Source organism: Centrocercus urophasianus, unplaced genomic scaffold (assembly GCF_019232065.1).
Source record: "Centrocercus urophasianus isolate 14NV4802_14NV808 unplaced genomic scaffold, USGS_Curo_1.0 seq_19, whole genome shotgun sequence".
In the NCBI taxonomy this organism is placed as follows: Eukaryota; Metazoa; Chordata; class Aves; order Galliformes; family Phasianidae; genus Centrocercus; species Centrocercus urophasianus.
In genome coordinates this window covers 1,344,555-1,359,707 of record NW_024884744.1, presented here as the reverse complement: position 1 = coordinate 1,359,707, position 15,153 = coordinate 1,344,555, and the positions used below count along the sequence as shown (strand labels likewise).

The 15,153-nt window shown below is 41.2% G+C and overlaps 1 protein-coding gene across 1 annotated transcript in view; it reads right to left on the bottom strand.

Moving 5' to 3' along the window:
- Positions 1 to 15,153, bottom strand: part of RSRC1 (arginine and serine rich coiled-coil 1) — a 112,029-nt gene that overhangs the window by 51,641 nt on the left and 45,235 nt on the right. The window contains exon 5 of the mRNA XM_042820860.1: positions 4,079 to 4,115. Within this exon, the coding sequence (XP_042676794.1) occupies positions 4,079 to 4,115 (37 nt within the window). The remainder of the gene's footprint in view (positions 1 to 4,078; positions 4,116 to 15,153) is intronic.

The following is a 15,153-nucleotide window of genomic DNA, read 5'->3' as shown; positions in this document are numbered from 1 at the left end:
GACGCACATAAACAGTCTCAGGTACTCAACTGCATTTTTCACTATGGCAGATGGAGCATGATAAACACTATCATTTTAAATTCCATATGTTAAATTAAATTGATATTAGTTTTTTTTTTTAGTATATTAAAAATATTTTGTTCTCATCTAGTGATTATTTTACAAGCTACAGACCACAATCTACAAAGATTACATTATCAGCACCTTGCAGCACCATTCCCATCCACCAGCCTGACTGCCCACCTAATGACAGAAGAGGATTTCACTTGCACATTTAATTTATGGCAACGTCCCATCTTTAGGGCACTTTCTGCACAGCTGTCCACATTTAAGACAAAAACCTGAAGACTTCCACTGCATCCTGCATTGCCATACCCCACGGCCACACTCCCCATCTCCCCCAGTGCTGCCTCCTGTCCCAGACCTGTCCTTTGTGATCTCAGGGAGGAGGGGAGGTTGGTCAAGTGCCAAGGATGGGAGACGGTGTGAAAAAAATCACAGCTCCTCAGGAGCACCATGGTGGCTTTCCTGGTAGAAAGGCAGAATTTGTTTTCAGGATATGATGATTCATGTTTTACAGAAGAACACACAAAAATATTTCCTTCTCAAGTTTGTCTGCTTGCGAACAATTCTTCTTGTTAAAACAAAACAAAAAAAAAACATCCAGTCATCCTGACACCTCTGTAATGACAGAGAATTCAACCTTGCAGAATGTAATTGCCCAATGAAGAATTTTGCCAGGATACCAAGATAAATGTAATTACTTACATTATGCATGTTAATGATTATGAACAAATAAGGTGTCTGCCTGGCTTTACAGCTCACTAGAAAGCCAACAGTTCCACTAGACATGGCTCCAGTAAGCCACGTTGGACGTTGCTGTAACCACCCCAAGTCTGAAACTAAGCCAGAGGAAATCAGTGGAAAGCCAGCTGCTGATGTCAAGTAAAAGAGAAAAAGCCAATAAAGAGCAATAGCTGCTATGTAGGGATTAACACCTTCTGCATAAAGGAACACCTTTGCCATTGCCAAGAGATCTTCAGTAGGAAGACCTGCAGACAGAGAGCTGCCAGATGGAGCTCACCAACATTAGTTACCATGAATTCCTAACCTTAACACACACTACCTGTGTCACACCGTGCAACTAAAAGCATAAACAACAAGCTGCTGCAGCTTTGTTGGCAGAGCAATGTGCAGCAATGCAATAGGCAGCAGCACAGGAGCTCCATCTGCACCTGCTGGTGGTTATTGATCAACACGATGAGGAGCGCCGGCCTTACTGCCAGACAATAACTATATCCCTACAAACCACTGATGGGCTAAACAAGCTATTAATGACAGGTTGCTCTCCATCATTTAAAACGGACTGACGCTGCTGCTTGACCACAAGGACAAGGAGGTTATTGCCTTGGAATGTTATACAAAAGACACAAATAAGATAGCTCTGCTGAAGAAACCACACGCACGGCTACGCAGTCCAATTTCAACGGAGTTACTAACAGAAAACAGAGCTGCAAACAGTTTCCTGTTCCAAGGTTTCTAAAGGTTGTTAAATTAGCAATGTATAATTCAGCAAACAAGCAGGCACCAGAGCAGCTCCTCCAGTTGGTGTTCTGAAGGAATCCATCAGAGGGTGGTGAGGCCCCAGCACTGCATCCCAGAGCTGTGTGTGCCCATCCTCCCAGTGGCTTTGGGCACCAGGTCTATGGGAGGTGTCCCTGCTCACAGTATGGAGTTGGCACAGGATGGACTTTAAGGCCCCTCCCAGCCCAACCAGCCCACAGCCCCAGGATTTGCATGCTTACTGACACCAACAGCCACATGAACTTCGTGAAGTTCTCTGGTCTACTGAGTAAGGAATTGTTTATGAAAGCGTGTTTTCACACTGAAAGTATTTGCAAGTAACAACTTGCAAAATATTTACCAAATTTTTGAAAAGCAGCCATGTGTAGCTAGATGCTAAACACCCAGATGGCAGATGCCATTAGGCACATGTTAGCAGTAAGACAGGCTGCAATCCAGCAAACAATACCTGTAAAATGCAATGAGAAAGCACATCCCATTTTAAATAAAAGATTAAATAGATTTATAATAAGTAGATTTATAATCAATAACTAGACTCTTGTTTCCATTGCCAACCGTGAGGAAAAAAAGGAGAAAACCAATTTCTTACAGGTATTTGGAGATGCAGAAAGGTGAAGCAAAAGAACTAAAGCAATAGTGTGGCTTAATTCTTCTGAGAAACGTCCCCATAATTTACTGGAGTTCAAAGGTCTTTCTGAACTTGTCTGCCATAACATTGAGATGTGAAAGTTTCCTGCCACGTGAAATGATGTGAAAGAATCCTCCCATCTGCAGGTGCCTCGGGAAACAGTTCATTTCCTTGAGCACCCGTTCCCAGGATGGATTTTCTGAGATCACAGGGAAAGGGAAAAAAGTCTTAAAGACCTGGAGGTTTTCGACAGATCTTTCACAGCAGTACAAAGCAGCTAATGTATTTCATGGCAATGACATTATTCAAGCATACAGCGAGTTACCGTGTCAAAGAACTTCAGGTTCCATTACTCTGCAGAGCTTCTTTCCAGCACATTTTCCCCCGAATCCCCATGAAACTCAGGACACGAGCAGGCAGAAATCCTGGCCCACCCTCCCCTGCCCCACTCTGCTCGGAAACCACAGACCTCCTCCTCCCAAACCCGCAGGTTTGAGGTGACATTATAAATCAGACCCGCAGCTCCAGCTACTGCAGCACTCCCAATTTAGAAGTAGTACCAGTCACGGTCATCTGTCAAGACTACAGCATCTTTATAATGCATTAGAAAAATTCTCTGAACCCATCAGATTACAACGACCTGACACCAGCAGAGGAATGAAACATTTTAAAAATTTATTTAAGAGATTCAACTAGCATGCAAGATACCTATGGAACCAGCAAACAAAATTAATTTTCCAACTGCTCTTAGAACTATTCATAGCGCTCGGCTATTTATTCCATTTACAGATTCTAAATACGAGTTGCAATGGAGCATTTAATATGCCATCATTATAAAAGGCAAACTGTTGACAGAACACGCACACTGCTATCCTGCTCTTAGTCCAAGAAGGTACTGGAATATATTGGAATACCAGCTCCAACAAAGCACGCTTCCCACGCGACCCCCAGAATGGGAAGCAACAACAGAAAAGCAATTTGTTCAAATGCTCGTGCAATACACTGTGATAAGATTTTATTTTAACAGCAGTATGGAACAGTATGCATTATTTAGGTATTATATGAAAGATTAAGCATGAATGTAAGCGCTTCTCCTGAGGTACTGAAACACACGTGCCATTACTAGTGAGTATTTTGATTTAATGGGATTTAATAATCTGTTTAGATGAACTACTCCACGCTCAGATGATGCTGATGCTAACATTCTACTCTCAAGGAGCTTCAGACTTGTGACAATATTGCATTTTTTCCAGTTGTGATCAACTGATTTGTTTTTAATGCTAAGTATGTCTTGCCATCACTTGTGGTTTGAATATGTTTACTTAAACCAAAAATACTTTGCATCTCAATTATTATTTTATACTGCAGCACTGAATGGAACTTAACTCAATACATTATTCATAAGGCACAGACAGCAGAAAAAACAAAGCTGTGCACTTCTTTCAAAGCCGTCAAATTACTAAAACACACCATATTTATGCATGCAATATTTGATTGTGTGTGTGTCTTCTTTTTGTTGGGTTTTTTTTTTTTTGTCACAAGTTTGTTGATTTCAGATCAGGATATGCCAAAAAACCCTACACCAAACAATTTTTTGTTTATAATTAAGGTAATCATCAATCCAAGGATTGTAGTCCATTTTATTTCATCTCTACATCAAAAAAAAGTAATTTAAAAAAATTAAAATTCCCTTGAAATGGTAAGATAAATGAAAATGTAAGTGCCTTCACACAATAACAGTAAGCTGACCCTCTGGGAAATGGTTGACTTTCTCAATTCAAGGTATTCAAAGCTCATTCAAAAGTGTTCATTTGGAATGCAGATATCAAAGATGATGCAAATGTTCAAGAGAAAATTAAAACTTACCAGATGTTCTAATCCAGCTTTGATGTTTCCAGCATCCCTGCAACAGAAGAACAGAAGTCCTAAATAGTTGCTAAATCCTTGTCTGAAACAATTTATATTTAACTCTGAAAATGGCAAAGCCATGAAATTCCTTGATTATGTAAAATTTTTATTTTTAATATCTTAATCGTTAAAATACTTTTAGAGTATTGACCACCCAAATGCACAGCTACAGAATTATTTATAACCTCAAATTTTACCTGCCTTAAACCCGCAATAAACATCAGCAAAGCAATAGAACACTCACTTGAAGAAGCATTTTTAAGATAATTACCCCACAACTTCATAGTGAACTTAATAAAGCAAAACACTGCATAATGGTGTTTATGAAATCCACTCTCTGTGGCTTTACATTGGTTCTGCCTCATCACTGCTCCAACAGTACAACTGGAGACTGGTTAAGAGGCAGTGCAGTGCATGAACTGTACATTAACCAAGCAGGTTGTGGGAAGAAAAGACCAAGCTACCAATAAAAAAAAAAGAAGGGAATAAGAGAACTCAGAGCAAAACACAGCCCATGAAATACCTTGCCATTGCAGTGCTCATACAGTGTAGTGCTATCCTGGAGCAGTAAAGCTCACAAGGTTACCTGCAACTACTCTGCTACTTGAAGAGAGCATCCAAACCAAAGTAAAACAATAAAAATCCCCAGGCCACCAAGTAAAGGAAGCTGGTTCTGCTTTCATCGGCCCCCGGTGCCAAAAATGCTTCCAAAAATGTAATCGTGTTGTTTGAGGAAAATGGGCCTTCAGCATGCCAAGCAAGGAGAAACTGCGCCCAGAAGCATTTCAAAAAATCAGGTAATGAACTGCATGACCATAGAATGGTTTGAGTTGTAGTGTACATTTATAATACTTCTTTTTTTTTTTTTCCTCCAACAAATTATTAAACTGTATCAAGCCACAGGAGCAAAAAGTCCAACTCTACTCCTCCACCAAAGCAATGCAAAGATTGATGCTTTCATTCCCTTCATGCAAGCTATGGGCTATAGAACACAAGGTGAAGTAGAACAAAACAACTATAGAGCATGAAGTTTTATTAAATTCAGAATATGTTCAGTTGCACTTTATGCAGCTTAGCTGTACCTTAGACTTCTATATAAAGCTTTTATTTAAGAGTTCATAAAGCTTTCTAAAAAAATGCACATGCTCTCCATCAAAGTGGAAGCGTATCATGGACAAAGCAACAGATACGTCTTCCTTACACTGTTACTCAGCATTTTGAAATGAGAATATACTATTTGAGTTTGCAAATACTTCAATAGGAATTGTCTTCAACATCCGTTGCGAGGTGCTAAATGGCCTTAAGGAAACTGCTTGGGAAGCAGGATCCAAGACGCTGATGTTAGGAGCTCCCCACTAATGGTATAAAGCCTGCCCTGTTAGTGGCCTGTCTCCTCTGCTGTCCCTGTCATGACTTCATCAATATTGGTACAACTCTTTTTGCTCTGTGCTGAAAGCAGACTTAATTCAATTATAGGTCTCAAAACTGATAAAAACGGTCCTGAAGTGGAAAATGCGAAGAGATTATTGGCAAATGAATAAAGATTTGTATCGAACTAACACGCAGGAGTACAGCAGGTTTGGGTTTTTTTTCTTTAATAATTCCCTGCCTTAAGTCTTCTGGGAACAGCGAGTTTCCCTTCCCCTCATGCAGCACATCGATTTCTGAATTAGACTGCAATATTAAATAATTAATATACTTGCCATGATTGATGTTTTGCATTAGTTGAATATTAGGTTATCAATCAAAATCCACTTGGTTTAATGTAATAATATTGAAAAAGTGTCACTGGCTGTTCATCCAATTTGTAGTTGAGGCAGCACAGATAGTAATATTGGTGTAACACACGGCTCTAACGCAGGAAATGCAGTGGCTGAACATCCATAAGGCAGACATTATCAAACAAACCAGGACAAGGTTGAGGCTGTCCTAAATAAACCCCGTGGCACCTGCCAGTTTCAATGAAGTGCTCCTTCTGCTGCCACGCAGCAGACAGCAGGGACAACTAGCGAAGCCACGCATCGGTTGTTCTTTCTAGTTAAAAACAATTATCCAAACAAGATTCCTTTCAAATACTGCCTTACACAAAATCACAACTGTTGCTACAGCTCAGCCGTGATGTGCTTCAAAGTTCAAATGAGCCTTCAACCTCCACTGAATGCCTTAATCATCAATGACATAAAACACTACGAGTGAGTGGCAGTTGTTATGCACATCCAGTACTGCTGTACTCCTAGAAACACCAGAAGTTGCATCAATATAAATTATCTTGATCAGGTGAAGAAGTTTTGCTAAAAACTTCTACACCACCCTACACAGCTCCCATGAGAACAACTAATTGCCTTTCAAACAGTCTCTCCATGCATTTCATCTGTTTCTCTGGTTTGTTAGGCAAACTTGGTTTAGACTCAAGTTTCCTTTTTCCCTACACAGAAGCTCTGGCACTGTGCTTCTGGGTCTGGGACAGAAAAGAGTTGGTGACATAGATCACCAGTTCACATGTATGTATTTTAAAACCATACACCAAAACCAACAAGCACAATATTTGGGACAATCCAAACATTAGCTTCTGGTAATCAGAGAATCCTAGAATGGCCTGGGTTGAAAAGGAGCACAGTGCTCATCCAGTTCCAACCCCCTGATGCGTGCAGGTCACCAACCAGCAGCCCAGGCTGCCCAGAGCCACATCCAGCCTGGCCTTGAATGCCTGCAGGGATGGGGCATCCACAGCCTCCTTGGGCAACCTGTGCCAGTGCCTCACCACCCTCTGGCTGAAAGTAACATCAAACAGAAAAACGAGGGACCTACAAGGCCGCAGGAATTCAATGAAGCAAATGTAGCCAGCTTTTGGAGTACTAGAAGCTGTCATGTAGGTGACTGATGTTAACTTCTATGCATCATAACGTATTGTTACATTAACTTAATGTAACTAAAGTTCACTTATTAGCACTAGCACTTTTGCTAGTGAAGTAAATTGAAATAAACTTACTTCAAATGAAAATGAACATGTTCACATTCTTCAGTCCCCCTCATGTTATCAGCTTGTTACCAAGCTTTCCCTTGTATATGTAGTTAGCAAACTCTTTGCCAGTGCTTACTGAGCAGAACCCACACATCACAGAATAATTCCACAGTACCTCTGGATGCTGAAGGATCATTCTGCTGTCCCAGATCACAGGACAGCTCGGGCTGAGGGCACGGTGGGCTCTGGGGCCAGGCCACCAGGCTTTGTCCATTCATGGTCTGGAAGCACAGCCTGAGGAGGCAGCCCTACTACTCATAAAACATGCCCACCCAGAGGGCATACACCTTACACCTAGTCCCCAGCATCTCTTTCAGCCCATGCTGGCTGCTCTCTCCCCCCAGCTCTGACTCCCTTCCCCACAGCCCCTCCATCCCTCAGCACAGTGCCCTCCCAGCCCTCCTCTGGCCGCTGCCCCTCTCTCCTCGCAGGGATGGAGCTCCAGCCCCTCACCACCTTACTGCCCTCAGCTCCACTCTACGCAGTCCCAGATGTCCGATTTTGCTCCTCAGAGGACAAATGAATAAATAAAACATTTCATTGTTAGCAAGGCCCTTGGCAGCACGCCCTCTGGTTGCACAATATTAACTACAAACTACGAAGAACAGGGTCAGATGCAGCAGTTCAGGTCACGCAGCACCACACTCTCAAATAAAAGCCTTTGAATTCCACTCTGCAAACACCAGCATTTGGTTGGTGATCGCACAGCACCGTCCTAAGTTGTCTCAGATTTTCATGGAGCTCTCTCACATTTGCCACTCCACTCACTGGACCACTCAACAAGCACATCCCATAGTGGTGAATGCTTTAGAACCCAGTAAGGCAGATCCAGATACGGGATCTATTGCACAAACCATTATTAATAACTCAGGCTAGCATTGTTAACACTCCAGGTTCTGACTAAATTACAGCATTTGTGTAAAAACAGAAGCCAGCAAACAACCACAGCTGTTAACAGCTTCCCTTCTCTCTCAGAATATGGAAATCTCCCATCCAAAACTCAACCAGCAGCAAGATCATTTCTTTCAATGGCCAATATCTCATGGTTTCCCAGACCAGAGCTTGACATTGCATATACTGCCAGCAAAAAGAAAATTAGTTTTCCATGTATTCACTTCTACCCTTGGATACCCCAAGGCAGAGAGCAGGAGGAATGTAAGGAATAAGGTGCTGGGTTTGGGAAGGCATACCATGCTTTTGTCTGATTCCAGAAAGATAAGAGCCTGATACAGGGGAAAAGCCTGCTATCAGAAATAACCTGGATAAACACACCGTTATGACATCTGCACACTGAGCAGTCAGTGGTTACTGCGCACTTGCAGCTCCAGTCTCAGCTAGATGGAATTTCACTGTCAGAGCTGCAGAGTCCCAGACGTAGCTTTTAGGAATGGACAACCCCATCGTACCGCACCAAATTTTATAGCTTCAGTATTGTTGTGTTTTCTGTAAAATTATAGGCGATGTTTCCAAGTCTGACTGCAGACCACAGAGACTAATTTCAGCACGCTTTGGGAGAAGCAACAAAGATGACATAGAAATCCAAGCCGTGCCTGTTCTCTCCTTCAAACCACCTACAAGAGGACAGTGCTGACTCTCCCAAGAGAACAGGTAAATCCAGACCTACTGACTTCTGATGGCAAGCTGGTCCAACACAGCACCAGAGGTCCGGCAGAACTGCCTGTAAAGGCTGTGCAGTGTGCAGGAACAGAACTCCAACAAACGCCTTGCTCTTCAACATGACCTGTTAACATTCTCTGGGTTGTAAATAAAATCAGTTAGTAGTAAAGAAAGTGTACTTTTCTTTTCTTTTGTGAAGAAAAGTACAGTTTATATGTTTTGTAGCTAAGTGAAAATTACATCAAAGAGAGCCTACAAAAGGCAAGAGGGGAAAGCCATGAAAGGAAGCTATTTCCTCTTACGTAAGGATGGAGGAAAAGAAACCTGAGTTTAGGAACTAACACAGGCACTACTACCAATTAAGCCTATTAACTAAAAAAAAAAAAAAAAAAAAAAAAAAAAATTAAGATTTCATAGATCATGCATTTATGTACTCAAGTTGCTTGGAAATGAAGACGACAGATACAATATGAACCACAGTCCTGTTTGGCACATCTGAGATACAAAACCTTGAGAAGCACAGCAATGAAAATCAAAATCCCTGCAATGAAGTATTGAAGTTAACACACACAAAAAAAAAATCCTCAATGCTTCATTCACTTCAAAGAAAATTCCTGGACTCCTTAACAGATTTAGGAGCTGAGGCTCCTCATATCCTGTTTTCTGCTACTGAAAGATCCAACCAAATGTGCAAAATGAACTACCCAAAATGATTTAGCAGTGCAATGCCAACTGCAGAGGGGTTGCAAGTCAGAAGAAACACAGGGCAATAACCTGGCTGTCATTCTGACAGGAGCAAGCATCCTGAAAACCAGCACAATATGTTCGCTGAGAATACTCTTATCCCAGTCAGAGTCCAACAGGACGAGGTGTCATTAAGCTATTAACTTGGTGCTACTGTTCTCATCATCTGTGCACAATAAAGTCCCACCAAAAGAGGGAATGCTTAGGGAGCCCTTCACTCTGAACGCTGGAGAAAACAGCCGTGATGCCTTTTGAAGTGTGAATGCTGTTTTGCTCTTACTTAATAGCACATCCAAGCGGTCTGGAACTGGTCCTGAAGAGTGAGGACTTCAAAGCTGATGTTATTGCACTCAATGGTTCCTTCACTCCAGTCAACCAAAGAATTTATTTCACTTGGGGAAAAACGGTAAGAAGTTTGGCCAATTACTAATAAGTTAAATTTGATAAAGATTCAAGAAGATTATATGAAGGTCACTTATCAAACGCAGGAAGAAAAGCAGGAATGCCTCCCCATAGAGAGAAACACATACAGAATAACTTGGAACTGCTGAAGAACTCTGAAGAATATAATGCAAGCTAAATTGAATCATGCTAAAACCAGGGACTTTAAATAGGACACAAGGTGAAACAATTTCCATAATATGTTATCCCAGAGAGAAGGAGAATCAGTACCCAAGAGACCTTATCAAATATTCAGGAGGGAAAAAATATATATAGCCCTGTCTCGCAGAGTAAAATTCAAGATTGTATGCAATTGAAATAAACACTGAAACTAAGCAGAGGAAGAAAAGCCAAAATATGGAGCTGATAGCTTCAATATTTTCAAATAGACTACAAAACAAAAACAAAAAGAACATTTTCTCTCCATAAGAATTTCTCAGCTAAAGGAGAGCCAAGATAACTACCCAAAAAAGCCCCCAGTTCTGTTTTACTAAGACCTGAGATCACGTATAAAAATCCTATAAATTATCAAGGCAGATTTATTTACCCCGGTTGCCAGTTCAAGCCATTCCTCAGATAAAGCTGGAAATTCAAAGGAGGAGGTAATTTGCAAGTCCTTGGAGTTTTGATACATGATTGAGCAGGGGACGCAGGTTCCCATTTTTATTTCTTTCCCTTCTTTGCTGCTCTGTGCTCAGGATTTCCCCCACAAAGAGCAAAACCTTGTTAATCAAGGCCTGAACTCCCAGCAAACACAAGCAATTAAGCTTCAGACTTTGGAGGAGCACTGCCTTTGTTAACCACGTTATTTGGTAGTTTTAAATAAATTAGACATCTCTGGCCTATTTTACCTTTTCTGTAATATTATTTAGTCGATATTCAATTAAAACACATCCTGTAGGTGAAAGTGTATGAAAACATTTCAGTAAGGGACGTCGGTGGCAGTAGGAAGCGTTGCTAATTAGTCTCTAAGTACAAAATAGATTACAAAAGTAGCAAAAAGCCCAGCACTGCAAATGCACAGAACACTGCACTGAATATTAAACAAAGCAGAGCCAGTTTTAATGTCGGTAAACACAACTATAGGAAAAACTCTCTGGACTGGTAAAGAGCGTTACAGGTTAATGAGGAACATATAAAGAGTGCACAGTAATTATCATACCTAACACCTTACCATCTGTGTTTGGATGGCTGCAGAATATAAACACAGTTCATCAGCATTAATCTGAAACTAATTACACCTGCATTTTATTAGCAGAATTTTAGGATCATTATTTTCAATGTTGGATTTCTCTCAACTGCGCTCAGCTCTGGGCGATGAAGGATATTAAATTTAACTATAAATCAGGGAGAAAACTTAGACGTCCTAAGCACTAAAACAAGTTGAGTACAATCGATTTTCCCAGTTCAGAAAGCTTCTAAATCCTCGCCGTTCACCCAATTATGACTGTACTTAACCTAATGAAATTTCATTCTGCAGGAACAATACTATTCTTAAACAAATTTCTGAAAAAATATAAGATTAAAAACTTTGACACAAAGAATAAACTCCCAGAGAAAAGATGCAAATAAAATTACTATCATAATCTTTTGTTTTTTATTTGCAAGTATAAAACCGAGGAGAAACAAAAGCATGGAACATAGCATCTGTCATATCAGAATATAAAAAGATGATCCTGGCACAAAATGAAAAAGCTCTAATTCATTTGCAAATCAAGCCTGCCAGTTCTATTTCAAGCTGGCGGTAACTGTCAAGAGTTAACAAGATAATCACTTTCAATCCTGCCTTCAATGGTACATTACACTGTTACTCCATTCAATAAGGCCGTTCTTTGGGGCACTAGATGAATGGTTTTCATTTCTAACTCTCACAAAAAGTTGCAGAAAAAAAAAATCCATGGGGCTTAAGAAAGAAATCCCTTTATGGGCATTTATCTGCCGGCACTTGCTTTTAGGCAAAATGAGATATTTGGGTACGTTGGTGTCCATTTACCTCCTCTATTCCTTCAGGCCCTCGGTCTGTTGATAAAGCAGCACACAAGGACTCCTCACGCCTGTGGTTCATTTTCTGTACCTATGCACATTAAAGCAGTTCTGAGAGCACTGCAGGTGTGCGCAGCTCACTGCGCCCCGGCACGAGGCAGCATCTGCACAGGGCCACCTCCAGCTCCACTGCAGACTGCAAAATACACTAAATGCTCGTGGAAACGTGCTCGAGGAAACTATCAGCAGTTCCTCGCTGAGCGTTTAATAAAAGTAAAGTTAACTATTAAAAGCATTCTTCCTGTGAAGCAAGTTAATATGGAAGTTGTCTGTATTAGTTACTCTTTATTATTTTTTCACTTATTATTATTTACTTAACTGCTTTTGAAGATTCTGTGCTATGCATTCTTCACAAACAGATAACATCTTTTAGAAAGAAAACTGTGGTAAGCATTTAAAACTTTGAGGTAGAGAACTTTGTGTAATCATAGAATCACCAAGGTTGGAAAAGACCTAAAAGATCATCCAGTCCAACCGTTCACCTATTCCCAACAGCTCCCACTAAACCATGTCCCTCAACACAACATCCAGCCTTTCCTTGAACACCCCCAGGCTCGGTGACTCCACCACCTCCCTGTGCATCCATTGCAGTGCCTGACCACCCTTTCTGAAAAGTAATACTTCCTCATGTCCAGCCTGAATCTCCCCTGCCGTAGCTTGAAGCCATTCCCTCTGGTCCTAATCTCTGTGAAAATAACTGAAAATCAAAACCAAGAACTTCAGGCTTTTGCTCATCACTCCACCAGGGTGGATAGTGATAGGACAAGGGGAATGGCCTTAAACTGAGACAGGGGAGGTTTAGGTTGGATATTAGGAGGAAGTTTTTCATGCAGAGGGTGGTGAGGCACTGTTACAGGTTGCCCAAGGAGGCTGTGGATGCCCCATCCCTGCAGGCATTCAAGGCCAGGCTGGATGTGGCTCTGGGCAGCCTGGGCTGCTGGTTGGCGACCTGCACACAGCAGGGGCTTGGAACTGGATGAGCATTGTGCTCCTTTGCAGCCCAGGCCATTCTAGGGTTCTATGATCACTCTAAATTCCTACTATAAGATGCCTACATATAAGGCTGCTTCATATAGTTATGTAATCTATTATTAAACATTCTAAAGTGACAATTTACATTTTTTATACTAACTTCAGAAGTTTTGTTTGTTTGTTTTTAAATAATCCCCATAGATATCAGTTCACAAGAGAAAAACTCATGCTAATACCTGTATTTAACATCTAAAGTTAATTACCCCTGCCCAATCTCCGGCCTGCTCCCCATCATCAATGCCAACAAGCTTACTGTCAGATGGGTAGAGATGTTCATTCCTATACGGGGTAAAGACTTATTCTAAACGAAGCAGAACTACCTGATGTCTGACAGTTGGTTTCTACCATCCCAACTGCTTTACCTAATGCACCCTGGAATACTTCAGATCACAGCAGACTCAGGTTTCCAGTTGCATTTCACAGTTTGTTTCTATTGTACTTCATTCCAAAGGTCTTTGCAAATCTCTCACCTTTTTTCCTAATCTGGGCACTCCAGATGGGCTGAGCACATGCTGAGTGGCAGGAGAAAGCCAAGAGATCTTCCAGACCCATGCAATCCAACATGGAACAGCCTCCCCAATAGCTTTAGGTCACAAACAGGCCTGAGCCCTGTTTATTTGTTATTTCTTTCTCCAATACTTGTAATGGTCTTTGACTATATAATTTAAAAGTTTATTATTATTTGATAATATTAATGCTAAAATTGCTTTTGCTCTTATGCTCACTACCTATCTACTCCACAGAGAAAAGCTTCAGAATTAATGGACATGTTCAAAACATTGCTATGCCAGGGCTGGAAACAGTGATGCTGCCAATGCCCAAAACACTACATTAAATCACAAGAAAATTTCAGTAAATAATTCTTTTCATAGAAAATTTTACAACTCAAAAAGAAACCCCAAACACAAAACAAACCCAAACCCAACACTGAATGATGCTGTTTAAGTACCTCGTATTGGTGTGAGTTGGCCCAAAACCTCCTTAAGGCTCCATGTCCAAATGTTCCTTGGGTTTGTTTTTACCACAACACGCGTTCATTTTACTCTCCAAAATAGCTGGTTTTATTAATAGGCTTTTAACCTTTTTCTTGCATCAAAGAATGCAATAGCATCTCCCCAGTTCAGCATTTATCATGCCCAACACCTCATAAAGGACGTCTCCAGTAAAAAGAGAGCAGCACTGGCTTTGTAAGGCGAGAAGCAGCCAGCTGAGATGTAGACCAGGAGTCTTAATAGGATCTTGTGTTTTGGCTTTCCTTCAGTGACATTAAAATAAGTCACAATGCAAGCAACTGATTTGCTACCAAGTTGACCAAAATTAATAGATAAGACAAAAATATTCAGCACGTCTCATTCTACAGCCAAGATTTCTCTCAAATGTTATTTTTCTAATATGAAGCCAACAGATTCCTGAAAACATCAAGCACTGTAAACATGGCAGTTTCTAAGGACACTTGGATGTAAAGCAATTTGGAGCTTGGATAGTAAAACCAGCACTTCCAGTTGTACCTTCAACTATCCTGAAAAGCAGCACAAAGTATTCTATAACAACAACTTCAGAACAAACAAGCTGCCAAATCCTGCAAGAGCAAGATTCTCTGAGAATTCCTAGACTGTACAGAAAGACCTGGAAATGAGGATGGACAGATGTGGATGTGTGCTCCACGTGCTCTGACCACAGAAATCTTCTGGTCGCGGAGCCAAAGGCACTTCATCACTGCAGACCGCTGAGCAACCTGATTCTGTTTCACAAATTTAACTGTCAATATAGCACTGGGTAGAATTGGAACTTACACGTTAGTCTGAGATGGAGGGAAGTGATCTGACCCCGAGCCCCATTCCTGGCTGGGGAAAGAGAAAGCCATTGCATCAAATTCAGAATACAGAACGACTGACCAGTCTGCTGTACTGATCCACAGAAGCAGCGTATTGAAATTGCTGGAAAAAGCCCCGTGTGTTGGCTCCTCTCCTAGGTTTCCAGTTTTGGCTGAAAGTCACAATACACAAAATTGCTACGTCTTGCACACATGTGCCAAAATCCAGTGTCCCCAGAAACTCAAACTGGAACCATTCCAAGCAATCAAACATTCGTGCAACAATGGTCAGGACCGAATGGACTCCTCCACAAAGGCACG